The 20,868-nt window shown below is 49.9% G+C and overlaps 6 protein-coding genes across 6 annotated transcripts; 2 read left to right on the top strand and 4 right to left on the bottom strand.

The window, feature by feature from the left end:
* Positions 1-1,001, bottom strand: BROUX77_002984 (uncharacterized protein; the record flags this gene model as incomplete). Its single annotated transcript, XM_073747584.1, has 5 exons — positions 1-21; positions 125-448; positions 649-732; positions 815-853; positions 924-1,001. 5 exons carry the CDS (start codon positions 999-1,001, stop codon positions 1-3), a joined length of 546 nt encoding a protein of 181 aa, XP_073608066.1.
* Positions 1,002-3,668: 2,667 nt separating this feature from the next.
* Positions 3,669-4,332, bottom strand: BROUX77_002983 (uncharacterized protein; the record flags this gene model as incomplete). The annotated part of the gene is made up of 3 exons (XM_073747583.1): positions 3,669-3,845; positions 3,924-4,192; positions 4,278-4,332. The coding sequence occupies 3 exons, from the start codon at positions 4,330-4,332 to the stop codon at positions 3,669-3,671; spliced, it is 501 nt and encodes a 166-aa protein (XP_073608065.1).
* Positions 4,333-7,393: 3,061 nt separating this feature from the next.
* On the top strand, positions 7,394-9,313 carry BROUX77_002982 (uncharacterized protein; the record flags this gene model as incomplete). The annotated part of the gene is made up of 3 exons (XM_073747582.1): positions 7,394-7,514; positions 7,711-8,120; positions 8,255-9,313. 3 exons carry the CDS (start codon positions 7,394-7,396, stop codon positions 9,311-9,313), a joined length of 1,590 nt encoding a protein of 529 aa, XP_073608064.1.
* Positions 9,314-10,925: 1,612 nt separating this feature from the next.
* On the bottom strand, positions 10,926-11,231 carry BROUX77_002981 (uncharacterized protein; the record flags this gene model as incomplete). Its single annotated transcript, XM_073747581.1, has 1 exon — positions 10,926-11,231. One exon carries the CDS (start codon positions 11,229-11,231, stop codon positions 10,926-10,928), a length of 306 nt encoding a protein of 101 aa, XP_073608063.1.
* A 3,254-nt stretch (positions 11,232-14,485) lies between these two features.
* Positions 14,486-15,335, bottom strand: BROUX77_002980 (uncharacterized protein; the record flags this gene model as incomplete). The annotated part of the gene is made up of 3 exons (XM_073747580.1): positions 14,486-14,942; positions 15,042-15,138; positions 15,236-15,335. The coding sequence occupies 3 exons, from the start codon at positions 15,333-15,335 to the stop codon at positions 14,486-14,488; spliced, it is 654 nt and encodes a 217-aa protein (XP_073608062.1).
* Positions 15,336-15,918: 583 nt separating this feature from the next.
* On the top strand, positions 15,919-20,802 carry BROUX77_002979 (uncharacterized protein; the record flags this gene model as incomplete). Its single annotated transcript, XM_073747579.1, has 4 exons — positions 15,919-16,016; positions 16,072-18,708; positions 18,771-19,989; positions 20,056-20,802. 4 exons carry the CDS (start codon positions 15,919-15,921, stop codon positions 20,800-20,802), a joined length of 4,701 nt encoding a protein of 1,566 aa, XP_073608061.1.
* Positions 20,803-20,868: the final 66 nt, after the last annotated feature.

Raw genomic sequence — 20,868 nt, 5'->3', positions numbered from 1 at the left:
CTATTCCTGGGCAATTGTCGACTATGAATAGATGTTAGAGAGATACGTCTAGTCTTGCCATGCCGAAAAAAAAAAGAAAAGAAAGACAAGGGATAAGGAGAAGGGTGTAACATGATCGACTTACCACAAGCCAGTCCATGCCCTCATTTACACCACTACCATCAATCGCTGAGCAGGCAACGATTGTCCAGTTGCGGTCGCGCAGCTCGCTGAGTCGTAGTGCTTCTGAGATATCAGCAGCACCCTTTGCGCCAGGCTGGTCCTGCTTGTTGGCAAAGACTAGCAGCGAGGCCTCCTTGAGCTCATCTTCCTGCAGCATGGCGCGGAGCTCGTCCGAGGCAGTTTGCAGTCGCTCGATATCAGTCGAATCAATGACGAATATGACAGCAGCCGTATTGGCATAGTAGCATCTCCAGTACGGTCTTATGCTTGTTTGGCCGCCAAGATCCTGTCACGTGCCGAGATTAACCAGGTGTTAGCAGCTGCGAGGGAAATTGCCATGTGCTCTATGACAGCACTAAGTGGGAACGAGTGGGCATCATAGCCTCGGCAAGAAGGCTAGCCCATTATGCAATAGCAACAACAACGACCATGAGGAACAAAAGGACAGAGTATCAGAGGGGAAAGGGGCCAATGGTTATGACGTACCCAAACATTGAGATGCAAGTTTTTGTAGGTGACAGACTCGACGTTGAAGCCAATCGTGGGTATCGTGGTGACAACCTCGCCAATCTACACAAAATAAAGTTAGTCGAAATATTACCCTGATGTTGGTGATGCGACCGATGCGCTCAACCGGCAGGTGAAAGTTTACTTTGAGTCTGTAAAGAAGAGTCGTTTTGCCGGCGTTATCCTATACATGGATGGACAGAGGTTAACAAACGCATCAAAGTAATCGAGGCTGGTGGTTATGCGCGACATACAAGACCCAAGATCAAGATCCGCGTCTCTTTCTTGGTCCATGTTAATAGGCCGGACAGCCATGACATAGATTGGCCCATAGTTTTAGGTTATAGCGGGAGCACGAGGGATGGCTGAGTAGCGGTTCGGGTTCCGTTTCGGCGGCGCAGGCTGAGGCGGCTGTCGCAAGGTGAGAGTCGAGATAGAAGCGCAAATGGCGATAGACCAAGAATTGCACCGGAATCAAGCTTGTGTCAAGATCAAACTGTAGGACAACACAAGAACACCGGGAGCAGATAAAAGATGCCAGAAATCCATCCCAGAGCCATGAGACTTCAGCGAGATCAGCCTCCTCATCTCAGTCCCTCTTCCCGCGCCCCTTTCAGCATGGGCCATGCCAAAAACGGTAAAGGCTGTCAAATAGCCCGTGGCGTCAATTAGTCAGCATTTGGGGACATCGTCGGTGTGGCGTCGAAGGACGCCACACCGGTCTCGACGGATTTTGAGCCTTTTGGATCACGTGATTGAGTCCCACGCACCAATCAGCGGATTTTGCACATTTAATTTTGCGTGTCGAGGGCTGGCGAACCCTCTGTGTGCAGGAAGATGGAAGATGGGTGTGCATGCCACTTTATCCACCATACCATCACGGTCCTTACGATCAATTCTCAAGTTAGCTATCTAGTCATTTGAGCAACGACAACACCGCCAAAATGCCTGTACGTTCGAGCCTGTCACACGACCAAACCACGATGCCGTTATTATCACGTCGATTTGAAAATTTTGCGAAGGTTGCTGCCGCCAACTTGCCGTCGTCACTCCAAGAAAATTCACCGATTGTCGAACTTCTTCTACCCATATGAACAATAATCCCAACACACGAAAACTGATTCATTCTCCTACAAACGACACACAACACACTCGAGAGGCGGCGCAACACTACATTGCAAAAATTGACACTTCAAACACGATAATACGGCTATCGGGGCCATGGTTGAATTTGACATACCAGCCCATTTCCCTCCACACATTGGAGCAAGTCGCTGACTAGTTACTCTTTGCCCTACCACAGAGCCAGAAGTCTTTCCGTACGAAGCAGAAGCTCGCCAAGGCGCAGAAGCAGAACCGCCCCATCCCTCAGTGGATCCGCCTCCGCACTGGCAACACCATCAGGTACGGTTTCTCTCATCGAGGCATATGCTCGCTACCGTCCGGCCTCATTTCGCCTCCGCCATCGTTGCTTTTTTGTCGATATGACTTCTTGCTCGTTACATGAAGTTGTCGCCTAAAGCATACCATGGAGAGGCGTACATGATTCATGATTGGTCGAGCATATACTCAATAACTTGCCGGAAGCAAATAAAACTAACATCACCTCAGATACAACGCCAAGCGGAGAAACTGGAGAAAGACTCGCCTGGGTATCTAAACGCGATGCCCTTTTCAGCTATGTGCCCTCTGTGAGCGAGGAGAGGTGCATCGGACTCAGCCGAATATCCCTCGAGCTTGTACACAACTTATCCGTCATGGGTTTTTGAGGATATACCCCGAGAGAGGAGGAGCCCAGAGCAGAAAACAAAAAGAAAAAAGTCTTACTCGTACAGTGCCCATTTTTTCACGTCTTTGCCTCACATGATGATCAAGATACATGAGTGGCCCTCTTTTGGCTTCCAGCATACAACTTCACCACATGTTGACTTTGTCTTTGTTTTCTTTCTTGTTGGTCGTCAGTCTGTGCCAGCAATGAGCATTAAATGTTGCGTTGCCTATGCTTTCCCTAATGACCACCATGTAGTTCTCTTTTCGATCGTCTTGAAATATCTTTGTTGTGTGCGATGACGCACATGTCTGCACATGTGTAGACATATGTATGCCCATGACTCTGCTCTAGCCCCACGAGCGGTATCAACAAGAATGAATTCTTTTCTCGTTCAAGTGGTTGCAGCGGATGTCGGTACTATTCTATTCTACTACTAGTACTTGTAAAGCATATGCAGTCTAACAGCCGACATCGCTGTGGGATACGATGTTGGTCGACATATCCATGTGGTCCGACTCACGGCGACACATGGCGTGATCTCTTGTTGACTATGGCCCTATTTACTTCTTGGGCACGCGAGGGTAAACTCTTTCAATCGAGATACCAACTACTGAAAATATGTAACTAGTTATTTTTGCAACTAAGAAATCAGTTTGTTACTTGGGTTGTCATGTCCCAAATCAAAGTCACTTGTGATGGCTAGTAACTACACAGACCAACCCCACATCCAGGCGTGGCCTCTCCATACGTACGCCCTGATACAACAACTTGACACATTTTCCCGTGAAACATTACAGAACTATAAGGTTGTCCAGGGAAAAGAAATGGCCAATGCATTATCAATATATGGGCCATAGAAGTGCCATATGCGCAAAGATTGAGCACCAAAGGTTCCGTCCTTCCTTTTTGGCAGAGGCCTGATTTCACCCATGAGGAGAAAGTAAATCACGATGCAACAATAAAAGCCCACCAGAAACGCCTAAACAAAACCAATGCCGAGGGTGAAAACGCAGAACAAGATAGGAAAACTGAGAGACAAACAATCGAGGCGCACATACAAGTCCAAAGACGCCCCTCGCGGCTGGAAAGGCAATAGAGAATGCTTGTCGTCATTTGCCAGCGTCCCTGTCGCATATCAATGCTATGAAATCGGTAGTAGATGGGAGCGGACGCAGTGGACCTGACAGGTCTTGTCTCTCCAGACGGGTATTTGTTTCTCGGTATGGTTTCAACGATCCTCGGCCCATTCGTTCTCGCGGCGGATCTGTTCCTCCTCCTCGGGAGTGAAGTCGTTGACAATGTTGAAGGTCTTGCGAATCTCCTCGGGAGACTTGCCCTTGATCATGTTGGCAACAGTCTTGCAGCCAACATCCAGGAGGGGCTTGATATCAAGGTAGTTGGAGGCCTGTATTTGGGGGTGGAGTGGGGTGGTTAGCAATGTTGGGCGCAGGTTGAAAGGACTTTGTGGCAAAGAAGGACTTACGAGAATGATTTCAAAGAGCATCTCCTGGTCGACCTGCATGAACTTCTGGTCCCATTCCTCGATATCGGTGGTCTTCTTACGAGCAAGGTCGTCGTCGTCGGGATTAGTAGCCGGGTCGTTGCGGTGATGCTCACACCACTCGATCACCTTCTTCAGCACGGCGTCGTTGACGTTGGGAATGGGAATCGGGTTATCCTTGGAAAGCGACAGGTCGCCAATGTCCTCCAACATGTTCTTGATGAGGACAGAGCGGTTGATAACATCGCGGTCTGTGGTAGATGGGAGCAAGCAGAATATGTCAGCCCAAGGACGGAGGGTCGCGCAGCAGCACGGGAGTCTGGCAGGTATACGTACCGACCTCCTGAAGGAAGTTGTCGTTGGACATCAGCCAGACCTTGGACTCGTTCATCTTGGCAGATACTGAGAAAAATATATGAAGGGAAAGAAAGAGCTGATAATAGGCGGTGGATGTGGTGTCTGTTGTTTTTTTGCGGCAATGCAGGTGTTGGTTGAAGTTGGGAGTCTAGCTGTTGACGAGAATTGGCGATTAGATGACGGTGGAATAGCACCAAGGCTCACAGCGAATGAAAGAACGGGGTCGAAAGGCCAAGTGGGTCCGTAGTGGTGGGTGGCGGATGGTGGATGGTGGATGGTAGTGGGGTTCAGAAGTCAAAAGTCAAGAGTCGAAGGCCATAGAATAGGTGGAGAGGTGAAGCGCTAGAACTAACATGCTGAGTGTTGGTGAGGTTATTTTTTAATTTGAGTCGTGAGCTATGTAGATATGCTTGGGTGATGCAAGCGACTGTGGGTTGAGATTTTTTCACGTTACGGTATGTTCATGTGTGTATGCATGGAATTGGGCGAATATAGCCATGAGTCTATGAGTCGTTCTTAGAAATCTGGTGTCTTTATATAACCCTACCTAAATGGCGACATTGTTAGGGTTCGTGACCATCTGAGGCTTTAACTCTTAATCTCAATCCCCTTGTTGCGTGTCAATATAAAGCGTTCATCTTCAAAAGGGAGGACAGGTAAAAATAGAGGAGATTGACGGCGTACAAAACTGGAGCGATGGTGATGCAGTCAGTTGAGCTAGTATACGGCAAAGAAAGCATACCGGGCTTGTTTTAATAGCTGAAGTGTTTGGCATTTCTACAGCGTGTAGAGAAGTTGCATGAGGGAGTTGGCGCATGCAAGACTGAGAAGACAACCTGAACAAGAGCCGCCAATCTTGGGCTCGTATACGTGGTTAAGCACTTGCATACACATGTAAGTATCATGGCCATGGGCGGCTGGGCTCTCACAGTGTCTGCTGCATCTTCTCCTGAAAATGAGGAGCAGTTCAGAATCGAGGGGGAAGCGATCGGATCGTACGTAGGTAAGATTATGCGAAGAATGAAGCAAGGGTTGTTGATGGGGAGACTAGGGGCTGGAGAGGACAACAAACAGGCCCTGCACCGAAGCAGATGCATACATATATGTATATACATACATATGTACAGTTTAGACATGTAGATCTTAGGGAGCTGAGGGGCTAGAGTAGAGGCTGGGTTGAAAGTGAGCGAGTGAGTGAGTGCATGCAGCGTCTGGTGTGCAACGCAAACAAGCGACCATGTGCGACAGGGCCACGTCGACGGTCTAAGTAGGCTGTTGAGTTTGGGTCTTGAGAGGGCATGTCGATCTCCAGAGGCCATCCCAGAGGTCATCCGCGAGGTCATAGTATGATCACATCCGGCATATGTCAAGTCGAGGGGTACTGTGGAAAAAGCTATGGTCAAGTCGGAGTAACGATTCTCCGGTGAGCGAGACCCACACAATCTGACAAGACAGATGGACGTGCAAGAATATATGTACATTTGTGCTTGTACCGAGAGACGGCCTTCCCCACAGTTGGTAGGAGGTCACAGGGAGCATCAGGAGGAGCATCAGGAGTCACGGATAAAGATGATAGGCAACAAGAGACCCTACCAGTAAGAAGGAAGACCCAGAGGACAGAGGACGAGACAGACACGTAGGATTTGCTGTTTGGGTCGAGACAGGCTGGCTGTGATGGCATTTTGGCTCATGATACTTGGCATAATAGGTTTGGACAATATGTACAAACCAACTACAACAGCCATTAGTTACGGCTAATATCTGTTAGTACGTCTACTAGCGGCCTCTCCAGCCCCTTGTCACCATGGGCCATGTTAGGGGGCGGAGATCAGGCAGGTCGGCTAAGGGACTCTCCACCATGGCATCCAGGCTGCCAAATTGAAGCTGTGCGTGTATGTAGAGACGATGCTATACATATTTCTTTGGACGTGGAGTTATACATGGTTGGCTGTCTTATAACTTGTCTGCACCTAGATTGCTGATGACTATGTAAAACCTGTAAACCTGTCCTCGTCTCTGACACAGCCAAGCGATCCCAACAGTCGCTGCCGACGATGCACCCATTGGAACGCTAAGAGCAACTGCTTTCTTCTTTTTGTGCCGTCGCTCTTTTCCGTCCTGCCTAGTTACTTCACTTCCATCCAAGTATTCTTTCGTCGGATTTGTCCCGCCGCAGAGGACAAGCAAGCAAGAAAGAAAGCAAGAAAGCACCTACGCATTTCCGCCCACCTTCTTTCCCTTGTTTGTTTGTGCTTTTTTTTTTTCCCCTTCTTCTTTCCCTGTGCTCCTGCCCTGGACAAATCCCAGCACCAGGCTTGAGCTCCCATTACAGAACCACGTCTGGCCACTTCTCTCGTCACCCACCAAAACCTCGCGCCCATTATCGCGCCACGCAAGCGATTCTTCCTCAACGCAAACGCAACCTGGCTGCGTCTTTTTTTTTCGGTGAAAGCCTCTCGATCAAAGGCCCCGCCGACCCGCCGTGCGCCGAGCGGGAACGAGAAACAGCGGCAGGCTGTCTTTTCTTCGCTGTTTTCTCTTCTCTGTCCTTCCTTTGATCTCTGTCTGATCTGATCTGACCTCTGACTTTTTACCTCCGACTTCTCACCTCTGACTCTTGTCGTACTCTTTGCAATTGCCCATTCCGGGTCTCCTCAACACTTTTGGCCCTCCTTCCCGTTGCTGCGCACGACTGCTCTCTCCGAGAACTCCACCATTACTTCTGCGACGAATTGTTGGGCCTGGCTGTGACACTTGGTTTTGTCTCTTCATTGGGACCCTCATGCCGTTTCTCCTCCCTTCATTTCACCTCTGGCCGCAAACCAACACCAGCGAAAACCAACATTGATAGTCGCCGCCACACCATAATATTCGCCCAATTTCCTCCGCCTCTGGTGACTTTTACGAATTTCACGCGACGACGAAACACCAAACCTCTCTTTCCTCCGCCTTCCATCGCATCGCCATCTCCGCGCTTGTGCGCCTTCACGAACCCCCGAGATACTTGTGCTGTCCGACCCAATACCCGAGAGAGCATCCTCTGTAGCTCCTTTGTCATTCTTATCCCCCTCACTCCCGTGTTATCACAACTTAGAATGGCACGGCGCATACCAGTACTCTTGAGGGTCTTTCTCCTACTTGTGCGACTGTGGTTTGCGCTTTCACCCAGTTATCTTCATCCAGACGAAAACTTCCAAGGCCCGGAGGTAATAGCAGGTTTGTCGGCTCCTATTCTTTTTTCCCACCCATTACACTGCCCATTGTGCGGCGCCAGTAAAATAGCATCACATCGCAGCGTAGCGTGACGTGACATGCCCTCGAGTCAGCGCTGCTGTCCGCTTACTGCATTTGCACCAATCCCAGCGACATCAACCTCAGACAGTCAGTAGCTAACCCGTCCCTATTCCTACAGGAGAAATCTTCCACTACCCGGTGCGAAAAACATGGGAGTTTGTTGGCGACCATCCCATACGAAGCGTCTTCCCTCTGTGGCCCGTCTACGGCCTGCCCATGCAGCTTCTCCAATGGCTATGGGTTGGCAATGGTCATGACGGCGAAATAACCCCTATCGCTGTGTTCTGGACCCTCAGAGTACTCATGTTTGTCACCAGTCTAGTTCTAGAGGACTTTGCAATCTACGAGCTGATGAAGCAAGACTCGACCCAGCATCAGAACCGAGCCTGGCTGCTTGTTGCGTCATCCTATGTCACATGGACCTACCAGACGCACACATTTTCCAACTCTATCGAGACCTTGGTTGTGTGTTGGTGCATGGTACTGATAAGCCGCATTCAAAGAGATATGGTACGTAACTCCGAGATGGTACAATCGGCGCCTATCGCCTATCCTGTCTTTCTGGCCTCGCCCGATAAAGCCCCCTCCTGCGCTGAGGCAGAACATGCCCTTGGTTTTCTGGATCGCCAAAGAACGCACTACTAACACTGCCATCACACTAGCACATTTCTACCTCATGTGTCCAACTTGGAATCGTAGCGACATTTGGAATATTTAACCGCATTACAGTCCCCGCTTTCCTGCTTGTTCCCGGCTTGTACATTGTACCAAAACTCTTGAGAAGACCCGGCTCGCTTGCCGCCTTGGTCTTTTCAGCTCTGGCTACATCCTTCCTCGCCATTGCGCTGGACACCGCCTTTTACACCCCGCATGCTATTACATGGTCGGACCTCTTTAAGCATCCTATCATCACGCCAATAAATAACCTTCGGTATAACATGAACCCTGACAACCTTGCCCTTCATGGCCTGCATCCGTGGTATCAGCACATGTTTGCCAACCTGCCCATGTTGATTGGGCCGGCCATTTTTCTTGTCTTTACTCGCGCCCGCCTGTCGATCCGCCACTCGTTCCGATTGTACTCGGCTCTCTCTGGCATCATTGTGCTTTCTTTCTTCAAGCACCAGGAGGCTCGGTTCCTTCTCCCTGCTGTACCCTTGATACTATCGTCGATCCAGCTGCCTGAAAACAAAAAGGTGTGGCGCTACTGGGTCGCTTCCTGGGTTATTTTCAATTCGATATTCGGTGTATTGATGGGTACCTACCACCAGGGCGGCATTGTGCCGGCCCAGGTCTTTATGAGCCAACAGCCCGACGCCACCCACGCAGTATGGTGGAAGACGTACATGCCGCCCATATGGCTACTCAACGGCAAAAACGAGTTCCTTACCACCGAAGACGTCATGAACCTCCCGGGCACCGACCTGCTCGCGCGGCTCACCGAACTCGCCACGTGCGACACGCCCGCCGACCGCCGCAACAACCAGTACCGCAAAGAAAAGACGGGCTCCTACCTTATCGCCCCCGCGTCCGCGACTTGGCTTGACCCCTACCTGCCCAACAAGGGCCTCGACGGCCTGCGCTTTCGCGAGGTCTGGCGGCACTCGAAGCACTTGAATTTGGACGACCTCGATTTTGCTGAGGACGGCGTCTGGCCCACGCTCAAGCGCGTTGTCGGGCGGCGTGGCCTAGTCATATGGCGGGTAACCAAGAGCTGTTGATCTCTGGTTCCAGGCTAGCATTTGCTGTTTGTGTTTGCGTCGTCGTTTTTTTTTTTCGAGTTTTCTTCTTTTCGAACCACACTCTTATTCACCCACCATCACTGGCTTCTTTTTTAATCCCGTTTTCTTTTTCTCTGCTTCTCATCTAATTCCATCTTTTGTTGTACATAGAAGCTTATTGTTTCACGTCTCACATGAGACCTTGTTCTCTTTGTTCCCCTTTTATTTTTTCTTGGACTGTACTTTTTTTTTGGGGGGTTTTTTTTTCTTGGTCTCTGGGCGGGGGGTTTTGGTCTGGAATGTCTGAATTCCTGTCTTCTTCGACAATGAGGCGTTACGAGACTAAAAGGCGCGGACGGGGGGGAGGGGGACGGACGGGAATCCGAGGATGGCGAGGGACATGGCTTTCACATCTTCCGCCTGCGGGTTGGGGCGTTTTTGTTGCTTCTATTTTTTCTTTTCTTTTGGCTGAGCATTTGGTCTGTTGGTTCTTTTTTTTTGTTTATATTTTCTTATTGCTTCACGTACTATCTAGACTATTCTTTTTTTTCCCGCTCATTTCTTTCTCCCCTTTTGTTATTCCACGGTTATTGTCTCTTTCTACATGTATTGTCTTCACGGACTGGAGACTGGCTTACTGTTGATTGGAAGTATCATAAACAGTTGTACCTGTGTATGGGTACCTTTATTGTATTGGGTATCAAAAAAAACCAAGGTAGAAGAGTGCGAAGCATGTCACTTTTAGTCTAGCGCATGTCGCGTTATTCCTCTCTATCTATTATAGTATAAAGTATTACGAATTTGCAAGTGGGCAGCATATACAGATGAAGCCGATGTATGTACAGATCAAGGCCAACATTCTTTGAAAAGCCAAGAAGAAGAAGCCTTTTCGCTTCGTCCGCCAGTTTAAACAGCAACACACCGCGCCGCCCAGGTGCGCTGTGCCTTGTTGGACGCGAGAAGATGAGTCTCAAGGACACCAGGTACAGTTCAACAGTTGTCGTCTTTTTTTTTGCGCCCAGCACCAGGGCCTCACTCCAGCACTAGCACGACACAGGTGGTACGGTACATGTGCAACGAGCGCATTGCAGCTGGGTGCAGGTCTATGAAGCAGCCCGCGGGCATGTTTGGCGAGCACTGCAGCAGATGGTGGGATGATGGCAGCGTGCACATGGTGTATGAGACCAGGCCGAGTCAAAAGCGCCTTGTGTTTCCTGTGCCTTGTTACTTTTTTTTTTGGGGCGGCGGCGTCCAGATTTCTGAAATATTCGGGCCGTTCTTTTTTTGGGTCTTGACCAATTCCCGCCTGTGCATATGGTAGGCATGGGCGGAAGAAGGGGAAAAAAAAACAAGAGCAGATCTGGGTGACGTTTTCAAAGCGGCAGATGTCGAATGCGTCGAGATCTCGGACGTCAGGCATCAGAGACTAACGGCACTTGCGGCGCATGCGATGATGTGAGGCGTGTGTAGTGTGTCGTTTTGCAGATCCAGGCTTGTAGTGGTGTGGCTAACATTGGTGGTGGCCGTCTTTGTCTTGACCAGAAAAGGAAGCTGGGAGGGGCAAAAATATGCAGAGTGGAAAAAATAAAGCGTGTATGGAGACATGGCATGTTCACGTCTTGAAGGCAATGCCGGCGCCCACGCCGAAGGCAATGATGATGACGAGGATCAAGAGGCCGATGCCAACGGTTATAAACATGGAGCGTCGCCGCATGCCACAGAACATGGGCGGCTCTTCCGGGGGGGTCTGGTCCTCGATATCGACAACGACGGCATCGGGGCCGGTGGCAGTGGCAGCAGCGGACTGAGGGTGTGGTGGGGTCATGGCTGAAGTCTCATCTTTGGTGATATCAGAGACCGAGGATGCATGAGACGGCAGCATGGCAGTCGCGGGCTTCTCGGAGAAGGGGCGAGTCATGGTTGGTCGGCGGTAGCCAGGGCCAATGTTGCGGACTGGCGGTCGTGGGTTATGGTGGGCGGAGCAAGCACAATGTCGACGGCGGTCGGGTGGGTGGGTGGAGGCTTCGAACGGACTAGCGAGTACTTGGCAGGATCGAGAGGTCAAGAAGCGATTGGCGATGTTGGAAATGGCAGCTAAGATGGTGCGAGGAGAGCTTGGAGCAGACAAGTACACAGCGAAACAGACTAGTAGCGAATTTCAGATATGGGATAAAGAGGGCGTAACATCAAGAACTGAGTACGAAAGAATGGGAACTAAATCAAGAGTAGAAATGAAGAGAGAGAGGAAGAAAAATAAAAGTTGACAAAAAAAAAAGAAACGTCGAGATAAAGGATGGTGGCAAGAGACGGGCTTTTTTTTTCTGATCATCGTTGAACGGCCCTATTAGCAAACCTAAAGCTGCGCTAGACAATGAATGGCCTTTGGGACCAGTCAAGGATTGCTAGGGAAAAGCAGAAAATAAAAAAAATGAATTAATTGAAGCCGGTGAAGGAACCGGTGAGACAGGGGTGCAAGGGAAGCCAAGCCAGGGTCAGGAGCAGCAGAATGTCAAGCAAGTGTGAATTCTGAATTCTGACTTCTACATCTGTCTGGGTTTGAATCTGAGGAGTAGAGCGCAATATTAGAATCAGAGTTGGCAATAAAAGGATCGGCAGTTATTACCTGTGGGGGGTTTGCATTTGTAGGGTGCCTGCTTTGTTGGACTGGCCTGTGGCTGTGGCTGTGGCCGTGGGCGTAGTTGCAGTTGCAATTGTGGTTGTGGATCTTGATCTTGCAGTTGTACTTTTACCCACCTTCTGCACCAGAGGCAAAGAGCAAGAGCCCAGGTGCGTGCCTGCCCACGCCCTTTATATGCCACTTCTTCAGCTCCAGCGTTTGAGCAGCTGCTGTTTCTTCCTGCGGCATGTACGTACATACACATACACATGTACATTACATCCATGCCATCTCATTCGTGAATACTCTCCATCTGAGTGTGATGTATTTCCTCTTCTGGAAAGTCCGCCCTCGATCCATGTACGCAACACGACCAACGGCACAGCTACTTGATGACAGACACGGACTGTGCCTGTGAGAAAGCTTGCGAGATGCTGGTTGTGTGGTGTGGGACGAGGAAGGAGCCCGCACTTGGCAATGGTGATTGCCTGTAATGGAGCGTCACAGTTTCCGCTTGCTGGTTTTATCCGATCTGTTTATTTGATTGAATTTATCTCCAACGTCAGTGAATATGACTGGTACCGGTACATGTCACTTTCTATCTAGACACTGATATTTTAGCTAGCTAACAACCTTTTGGTGATGGCTACCTTCTTATGTGCACAGCAACCCTAAGTTCTCACAAGAGCATCAGAGCGTCGATATACCAACTACCCACGGCAGATGCATATTACTTCCACTACTCTACACCTACAACCCAGAAGCACCGAGGGCTGAAGCACACCCAAAATCCAATGCCATTGTCCAAACCCCACGAATTGTCCTCGGCCCTACCCCGCACACACAAACACAAAACAACGGGGCTCTTGTTTATCCTGGCCTTGTCATCCCATGGCCACGAGTATATTATCGGCCAATTGTGCCTGTGGTCCTCGAGTCGACACTCTTGCTCTTTTTTTTTTCTGTGTCGTCTCTCTCGTTTTGCCTGTTGTTCTTTGGCTTGCTGGAAAAATGGCCCGTAAATGGGCCGAATAGAAACAAGACCGGGGTTATGGGATGAGACTTGGTCAACCACGGGCTGCTGCATCTGCGCTTTGTTTGTATCAAGTGACCTCTACTTTTTTTTCTGGTCCTTTTCTCGGCCTGTAAGTCTTGCTGCTTTCTCCGCCCGTATTTCCCTTTTTTTTTTTTTTCCCATGTGATTTTATGTCCCCTTTCCGTCCCCGAATTTTGCATGCATGAGTGTATATATACAAGTGCGAAGTCTCGCGCTTTTTTTATTCTTCTTTTTTTTTTTCCCTTGATGTCACACTAACATTGCTGCTTCGTGATTGGCTCGGCCCGCCCTGCCCATTAAATCCACACGCTTGGCCAGACACGAGACAGCCTCAGCTAACAGAGCCTCAATTCTTCGTCCCCTTCTTTGCCCCTTCTGGGCATGACGTTCGGGACGGGGGTCGTCATCCTTTTGCCTCGACTTCTTTGAATGAATAGCAGACTAGTTACATACAGATACAGATTCATGAAATTACACACGTCCGCAACAGGCCTGTACCTCGGTGGCTGCTTGTCCCCTTTGATCAGTCCATCGTGAACCTAGCTTGGGGGTGCGGGGAAGAAGTGGCCGCTCTCCCTATAAATTCGGCCCGTTCTAGGCCATGCCGAAAAAAATAAGAAGCATCAAACTCGAAGCTAGAGCTGGTCGCTAGAGCCTAGCCGATCAAATGAAATTGACGAGTTGCCTTCAAAGAACAAGACGAACACTTTGTCAGTATCGTTACCCGAGGAAGACCAGCCAAGTATTTAACCCTATGGCTGTTTGGAACCCTAATTGGTTATCAATTAATTTCACCACACGACGCTCCTTGACCGCTTGAGTATTGATGCCGCGTAAAACGAGATAGTAACAATGATGCTGCACTTGTAACCTTAACTACCTTGCAGCTGTTGATTGACTTGTGTCCACGAGACCAGTTGCATGTAGCTCGTGGCCGAGATCTGTCAGAACTACCTAATTGAGAAACACCGCACCCTTCACAGCCCTTTTTGCTGGCCAGAGCGTGCTTCATTGTCAGCTGCGCGCGTTGCGAGTGCATCAATCGCAAGTCAGCTTTAGCCTTAATTAACTATACAGTCGGACCATCCCTTTTCAAAAGAGCCGCCACATGCCACCGCCCGCATCTTGTGATATAAACTAACTTGACCTTAGTATGTACATACTAATCCTCACATTCAAAATATCTTGACAAGGTAGTGTAATAATTTTTTTCTTCATCGTGACTCGTTTATAACTTTTATGTTCTATGCGTAGCCGTTGCAACCCATAACTTTAGTGGTGTGGGGCGCGGCAGACCAGCCTTCTGACAGCAAAAGGACTCGCCGGCCCCGACCGTTTGAGGTTGTCAGACAGATCAGATGAGTAGATTCTTGGGAAATATCAATCAAGACATCCCCAGAACCAATAAACACCACCTCTGCCCTCCCGGAATCATGGCATCATAACCCCCATCCAACAGCATCAACAAAGAAGAAACAAGAAGCGAGGCAGAAAGCGCTTAGAAGATGCGCTTGGGGGGAGACATGGTAGCCTTGATGGTTAGGCTACCAACGTTCTGCCAGCCCTTCTTCAGCAGAGAGACCAGGTAGTTGATGGACAGCATGATGTTGCCAACCAGCTGCTCCTGGGTCATGTCGACGTTGCCGACAGCGACACCCAGGCACAGAACCTTCTTCAGCTGGAACTTGATGGTCGACTTGACCTCAGTAACCTTGCCGCTCAGGTCGTCAGAGTGAGAGACGGGGGTGGGGAACTTGCCAGCCTTGGACAGACCGGGACCCAGGATACGGGGAATCTGCTTGATCAGAGTCTCGGAAGCGATGAAGGCATCGTACTTGCGGGCGAGCTTCTTGATCAGCTTCTTGTTCTTGTTGAGCTTCTTCAGGTCATCGACCGACATGGAGTCAACACCACCGTGCTTGGCACGATCGATATCGTGCTGGTCACCCAGAATGCTGGTCGTGTGTTAGCAACTGGATCTGGTGTTGCATTTTGGACTCAAAGTAGCCAATGTAATGTTGGCTTGTTTAAGTTTTGGCGCTGTAGAAACTCACCAGATGGCCATGTTGGGGCGGGGGACAATGGGCAGCTTGATGGTACCCGAGAAACGCTTGTCACGCTGGGGATCGTAGTTCTTGAGGCCGATCTGGACTGCATGTAAAAAGTCAGCAAGGCTGGTCGGATTGCGGCAATGGCTTGGCTGGCATCACGGCTGGTTGTCCTGAGGGCAGAGGAGAGAGAAACTTACGCTCGACGGTCTCAATGAAGTTACGCTTCTTGGTCTCCAGAGAGTACTCAAGGAGCTCACCCACCTGGGTGCGCACGTTGGCGACAGTGATCTTCGACATTTTGGCTGAATTTACTGTCTCCCAGAAATCTGGTAAGTTGCGTCAGGTATGTGGTTTCAAAGTTCAAGAAAGAGATTTAACGAGCGCAGCCGGGCCAATTTCGACGATTTTTCTTGGTAGTGGGGATGGTCCAAAAAAATACAGCTTGTGGGGAGGGCAAGTGTCATCACGTGCGATAAGATTAGCTATCTTATCTTTGCAGCGATAATCTTTGTCCTTGCTGTTTTGAGCCCATATATCGTCGACAACAGAAGGAAAGGGGAGTTTGTGTGAAGTATGTGTGCGATGAAATGGCAGTAGAAACAGCCAACCTAAATGTAAAGCCGATATATAGAAATATTTGTTTCCGAAAGCTACGATATTACTCAAACTCAAGAACTTGTTCGCAACAAACAACGCCTCTGCTCTTCTCAACTTACACCTCCTAATTGGGATAGATCCTGCTAGACCCCACTTCGTGATGTAATTGGCTGGCTTGGAAAAGTTCTGCATCAACCACTCTCCAAAGACCGACCGAAAACCCTTAGTTGAACCGCGGCACTCTCGATCGACGACAGGACATCACCGAAACCGCTTGTCTAGAATGGAGCTCCAGGCTTGTATCCCCCAGGAGATTGCCAACTCCAAGGCTGTGGTTATCGTACAATGGATCCAGTCACAGCCCGAGAATTGCCAGACTGAGTAAGCCTTGTAAACCCTGCCCCTCATTCTCAGTATCTAACACAGCGTTATTCAGGAAATGCCACGAAATATTTGGTACCCTCCGCGCTGAGGCGGCTGTTTCAATGCCACAGACTGCCAGAGACCGCTTTGTGTCCTTTGTTGAGCTGTGTGGAAAGTCCAAGAACCCCATTCTACAGAGCTTCATCTTCAGCAAGGACACATGCTTGGATGTCTTTTCTAGTTACATGGTCTGGGGAGGTGAAGACAATGATCGCAGTCTTCGCCATGTCTTGGACCTTGTTCACTTTGTCATTGCCAACAACCCCGACAAGAAGGTTGTTGCTGAATTGCAAAAGACCGTGGCAGATGCCCTTGTTCAGGCCATGCTTAGACAATCGACTAAGCCCGTCGTCAAGGCCTCAATGAAGTTGCAGACTTTGCTCATGTCGAAGGGCTCATTAGAAATTGACCATGTTGCTAGCGCCTACGCGAAGACGGCGGGCCTGGACGGAGGCTTAGATTCCTGTCAGGTCTGGTGCAAGTACACCATCGAGGTACTACAGTGGATGAACCAGCAGTTTATTTGTCAGGTGGCCGGAAAACTCATTGCCACTGTTTATACGTCCCTTCGTGCCGCTTCGAAAGAGAACGGCACCATGGCTGCCACTCCCTTCACGATACAGACCTGGAGATACCTGCTTACGAGTAGTCTTGGATCTGACCCCAGTTTTGTTGTTTCAATCATGAATTACATTTTCCTGCCGCTTTTCAAGGCGGAGCGCTCTGACTCGCTGCTATTTCTAGAAGAGATGAATAGATCCCACGAGGAGGGTCTGACTGCCACAGCCGATCTTGATTCCACAGCCTTGCTACAGCTGGCTGCTCTCCAGGTTGGAAAGAAGGCTGGCCTTGTTGAAGAGCCAGTATTTGCTCAAAGGTCAACTAAAAAGAATAAAAGTAACATCGAGCCTATCATTCTTAAGGAACAGATCTTGGATGGTGTTCTTGGACAGGCCTCATACGACGTCCGCCTTCTGGCCATGTCACTACTTGTGTCTAGTTCTTCGACTACTCGGCCCTACTCAACTACTGCGTTAACCCTTCTGCGAAAGTACATACCCGGTTACTTTTCTGAATCCGACGCCAAGTTCCGCGTTGATTTTCTCGGTATTGCTAATTCTATGTATAAGCGCATTCGAGGCGCTATTGCCCTCGTGCGCCGCAGCGTCAAGACTCAACTGCAGAGTGTTGAGTCCATAAATTTTGAAGGCTCAAATTCTGAGCCCAAGGCCAAGAAGCAGAAACAAGAGCTTCAACACACCAATGTGCTGAAGATCCCCATCCCAGAGCTGGAGGCCGTCTTGACAGAGCATCAGGAATACCTCAAGTGGTACTTGAACTTCATCAAACGGGAGTTGGTGCCAACGGCCTCGTACCAGCGCCATACCATGGGTCTCAGGGTTCTTGTCAGAGTTATTAAACAGGAGAATGACGAGGCTCGCATCTGGGCTGGTCCTGAGGATGATGCCTTGTTCTTTGAGACTTTCGATGGGTCATGGTCGCGTGCCTTGTTTGATCTTCTAATGGATCCCTTTGACGATATCCGCGATGGTAGTGCGCTAGTCCTTAAAGCCATCATGACAAATGCCCGTTTCACCAAGTTCCTAAATGGACAGACGGCCGTCAAAACAATCACCAACTTCCTGCCGAGAGCGACATCTCTAGCAACTGTTACTGGCCGTGCCGACTATGCCAACGGTGTTGCTCGTACATACGATCTTCTATATCGCTTCTCGGAGACTCCTGAGGCACGTCTCGCCGTGATAAACAGAATCATGCTAACGTTGAATGACAAGGTTGCTTTGGCCGAAAAGGATCTAGGAACCGCAGTTCAGGAGGCACCCACTCATGGTGAATTTGCCTCTCTAGGCTACATTCTTCAGACTTGCCAGGAAACTACCTATGAGACTGCTGAGCTTCAGTCTATGCTTGAGATTCAGTCCAAGTTGATTGCCTTTGGTTGCCGTATATGGGAACTTGTCTCCGACATCCTGTGTGATAACTCGCCTGAAGGATTCTTGCCTGATGATCTTGAAGAGGTCGATGGTATTGGCACCAAAGATGTTCTCAGCTTCAGTTTCCGGTCTGTTGATGAGTCCAGTAAGCTTCTACGTACAATCATCATGGGCGCCAAGAACCTGAACAAGGCGGGGTTGATTTTTCCTTCGCGAGAGGATGTGATTAATGTTGGTGATCTGGCTTTCACACAACTGGCAACATTAAGACACCGCGGTGCTTTTACTACTGCCGCACACACTTTTGCATCATGCTGCCAGACTAGTAAGAATTACGAAGAAGCTTCCACCCCCGCGGAAGAGACTCTTCTGAGTAAATGGTACGAACGGTCTTTGGAGGCTATCTTCAAACAAGAGTCTACGACGAGGCGGTCAGCTGGCATTCCGGCCATGTTCACCGGTGTTCTGATGGCCAACTCGCAAAGTCCATCGTTCGATGAGGTCATGTCCAAGCTTATTGAAATCGCGGGCAAGCCTGCCTCAACCGAGTTTGGCACAAAGCTATACCAGGTACATGCCCTCAACAGCTTGAAGGACATTTTCAAAAGTTCGCAGCTGAGCCATCTTGGCGTCCGTTCAGACAAGTATCTGTCCAAGTGCCTGGCGTTGGCCGCCAACTGCTTGCAGTCCCCTGTGTAAGTAACTGCAGTCCACGTTTATAGTCCCAATTATGCCCGCTAACTATAATTCAATTTAGCTGGGCTATTCGCAACTGCGGTCTTATCCTTCTTCGGTCGATCATGGACTGTCTTCTGGGTACTAATGAAAACAAAACCATGATCGAGGCTGGTTGGGACGGCAAAGCGCTGCGTATTCAATACGACAAGTACCAAGGGGTTCCACCACTGCTTTTAGAGCTTCTCAAAGAGGGCTCGTCGACGCTGAAACTGAACCCTACCATGGCCAGTGCTGCCGAGGCCGTGTTCCCTGCCCTCGACATCATCCGTCGCGCCGGACCGCCCGAGGAGATCAAAGACAGAGCACAAAAGTATATTTCAGAGTACCTCGATAGTCCGGTGTGGCATGTTCGCGAAATAGCTGCCCGTGCTTTATGCTCTTGCTTGCTGCATGGGGATTGGATGATTGAGACCTCAGCACTGCTTGACAAGGCCTTTGCGGACACCAGTCGCAATGGCCAGAACTACATTCATGGTGTTCTCATGGCCTTTGGGTGTGTATTGCAACGGCACTGTGAGGTTCAGCCTGAGCGCCTGGTATCAGAATGGTCCACGCTCTTGCAGTTGCTGAGAAGTACAGGTAATGCGCTCAGCACAAATCGTAGATTCCACCCGGAAATCTTTGCCGCCTTTGTGGCCCTACTTTGCAAGGCGCTGGAGTTTTGCATCGAGAAAAAGGGCCAGATTGACGAGGACCTTCTTGGTGTGTCTCTTCCTCCTGTCGAGGATATCTCTTTGGGATCGTTGGCCCGTATCCAGTATGTGCGCTGGGGGGTGTCTTGTGCCGTGGTGCAGAAGCAGTTTGGCAAGTTGAATCAAGTTGCCGACTTTGTTGCAAACAATCCCAGCACGGCAACCACGTTCCTAGACACTATTCACACCATGTTGAAGCCAGAGGAACTGTCGATTTCCGAGATCAGACAGCTGGCTGGTATCCACCTGGAGCTCAAATGCGACGATTGCCCCTGTGATCTGGTCGCGCGCAACCTAGCAGCACTGTTCACGCAAATGTTCAGCCCCAAGTTTAATGCCACCAAGGAAGAATTGAAGCAGGCAGTCGCTGACGATGTTGATCTGAGCCGACTGATGGGCACCACCCTGACGCCTGCTGTGGGTGACGGCCTGATTCTGTTGAGCGGCGTGAAGATGCTGCGCGATGCCCTGGCCGAAAGACCGGAGGCAGCTGAATGGTGGCAGAAGTGGGGAGTGTTGATGCGCCAGAGCGTGCACGATGATCAGGTAAGGAGTAGATGAGACTTGGCCTTTACGATGCTAATTTATTTGCTAACAAATACCCGACTTTAGCCCTTTGATACTCGTTATGCTTCTGTATCGGCCCTGGCAACCTTCTTCTCAGGCCCGCTTACAAAACAACAGCGAACCCTCCCCGATGCTCTGTTTGCACTCTACGATGCACTCAACGATGACGATGACGAAATCCGCGAGCTTGCTGCCATTGCCGTGTCACCCGTTCTTTCTGGCGCTACTTTGGTGCCTATTGAAGCAGCAGCGGCCCTTGCTAAGTACATGCAAGATAACTTTTCTGGCAATGTTGCCTTCCGCCAGGAGGTTCTGGCGCGCATGACAGGATACATGCCTTCAAGTCTAGTCACATCTATGCCTGGATTTAGCTATGCTGTTGTTGAAACAGGGAGTGGCGCTGTTGCCCAGCTCAAGACGGCGCTGACGCCCGACAATGCGCTGTTCGCAGTTGAAGAGAAGAACCTGTTTATCGACGAAATCCGTGAAACGCAGCGTTGGCGCAGTGTCTTTGCCGGGCTAACATGGACAGCTGATGAAGAAGAAGTGCGCGTTCTGGCAGACTGGACTACCAAGGGACTCGAGGCTCTCACACAGACGGCGGCTACCAACTTTGACGGCCCGGTTGGCTGGGCGTCCAAGCCGGCTGTGTTTGCGGTGGCAGCCCGGATCTTGGTGGCGGCCAAAGAACTGCTGAGAAAGGACCTGGGCAGTGGGATTCCCGAGAGGATGGCAGTGTTTGAACAGGCGGCCAAGGCTAGCAGCGTTTCTGGCCTGTTGCTGGAGATGTAACTGGACAAGGTTACACTGATATACTAACTAGTTACAGAGAGAATAGGAAAAATGTGATGACAGCAT

The sequence above is a fragment of the Berkeleyomyces rouxiae genome (genome assembly GCF_048999995.1).
Source record: "Berkeleyomyces rouxiae strain 22BRR77 chromosome Unknown BrBRR77_ptg000002l, whole genome shotgun sequence".
NCBI classification, from domain to species: domain Eukaryota; kingdom Fungi; phylum Ascomycota; class Sordariomycetes; order Microascales; family Ceratocystidaceae; genus Berkeleyomyces; species Berkeleyomyces rouxiae.
Note: the sequence above shows the minus strand (reverse complement) of the source record. Positions and strands in the feature narration are given on the sequence as shown.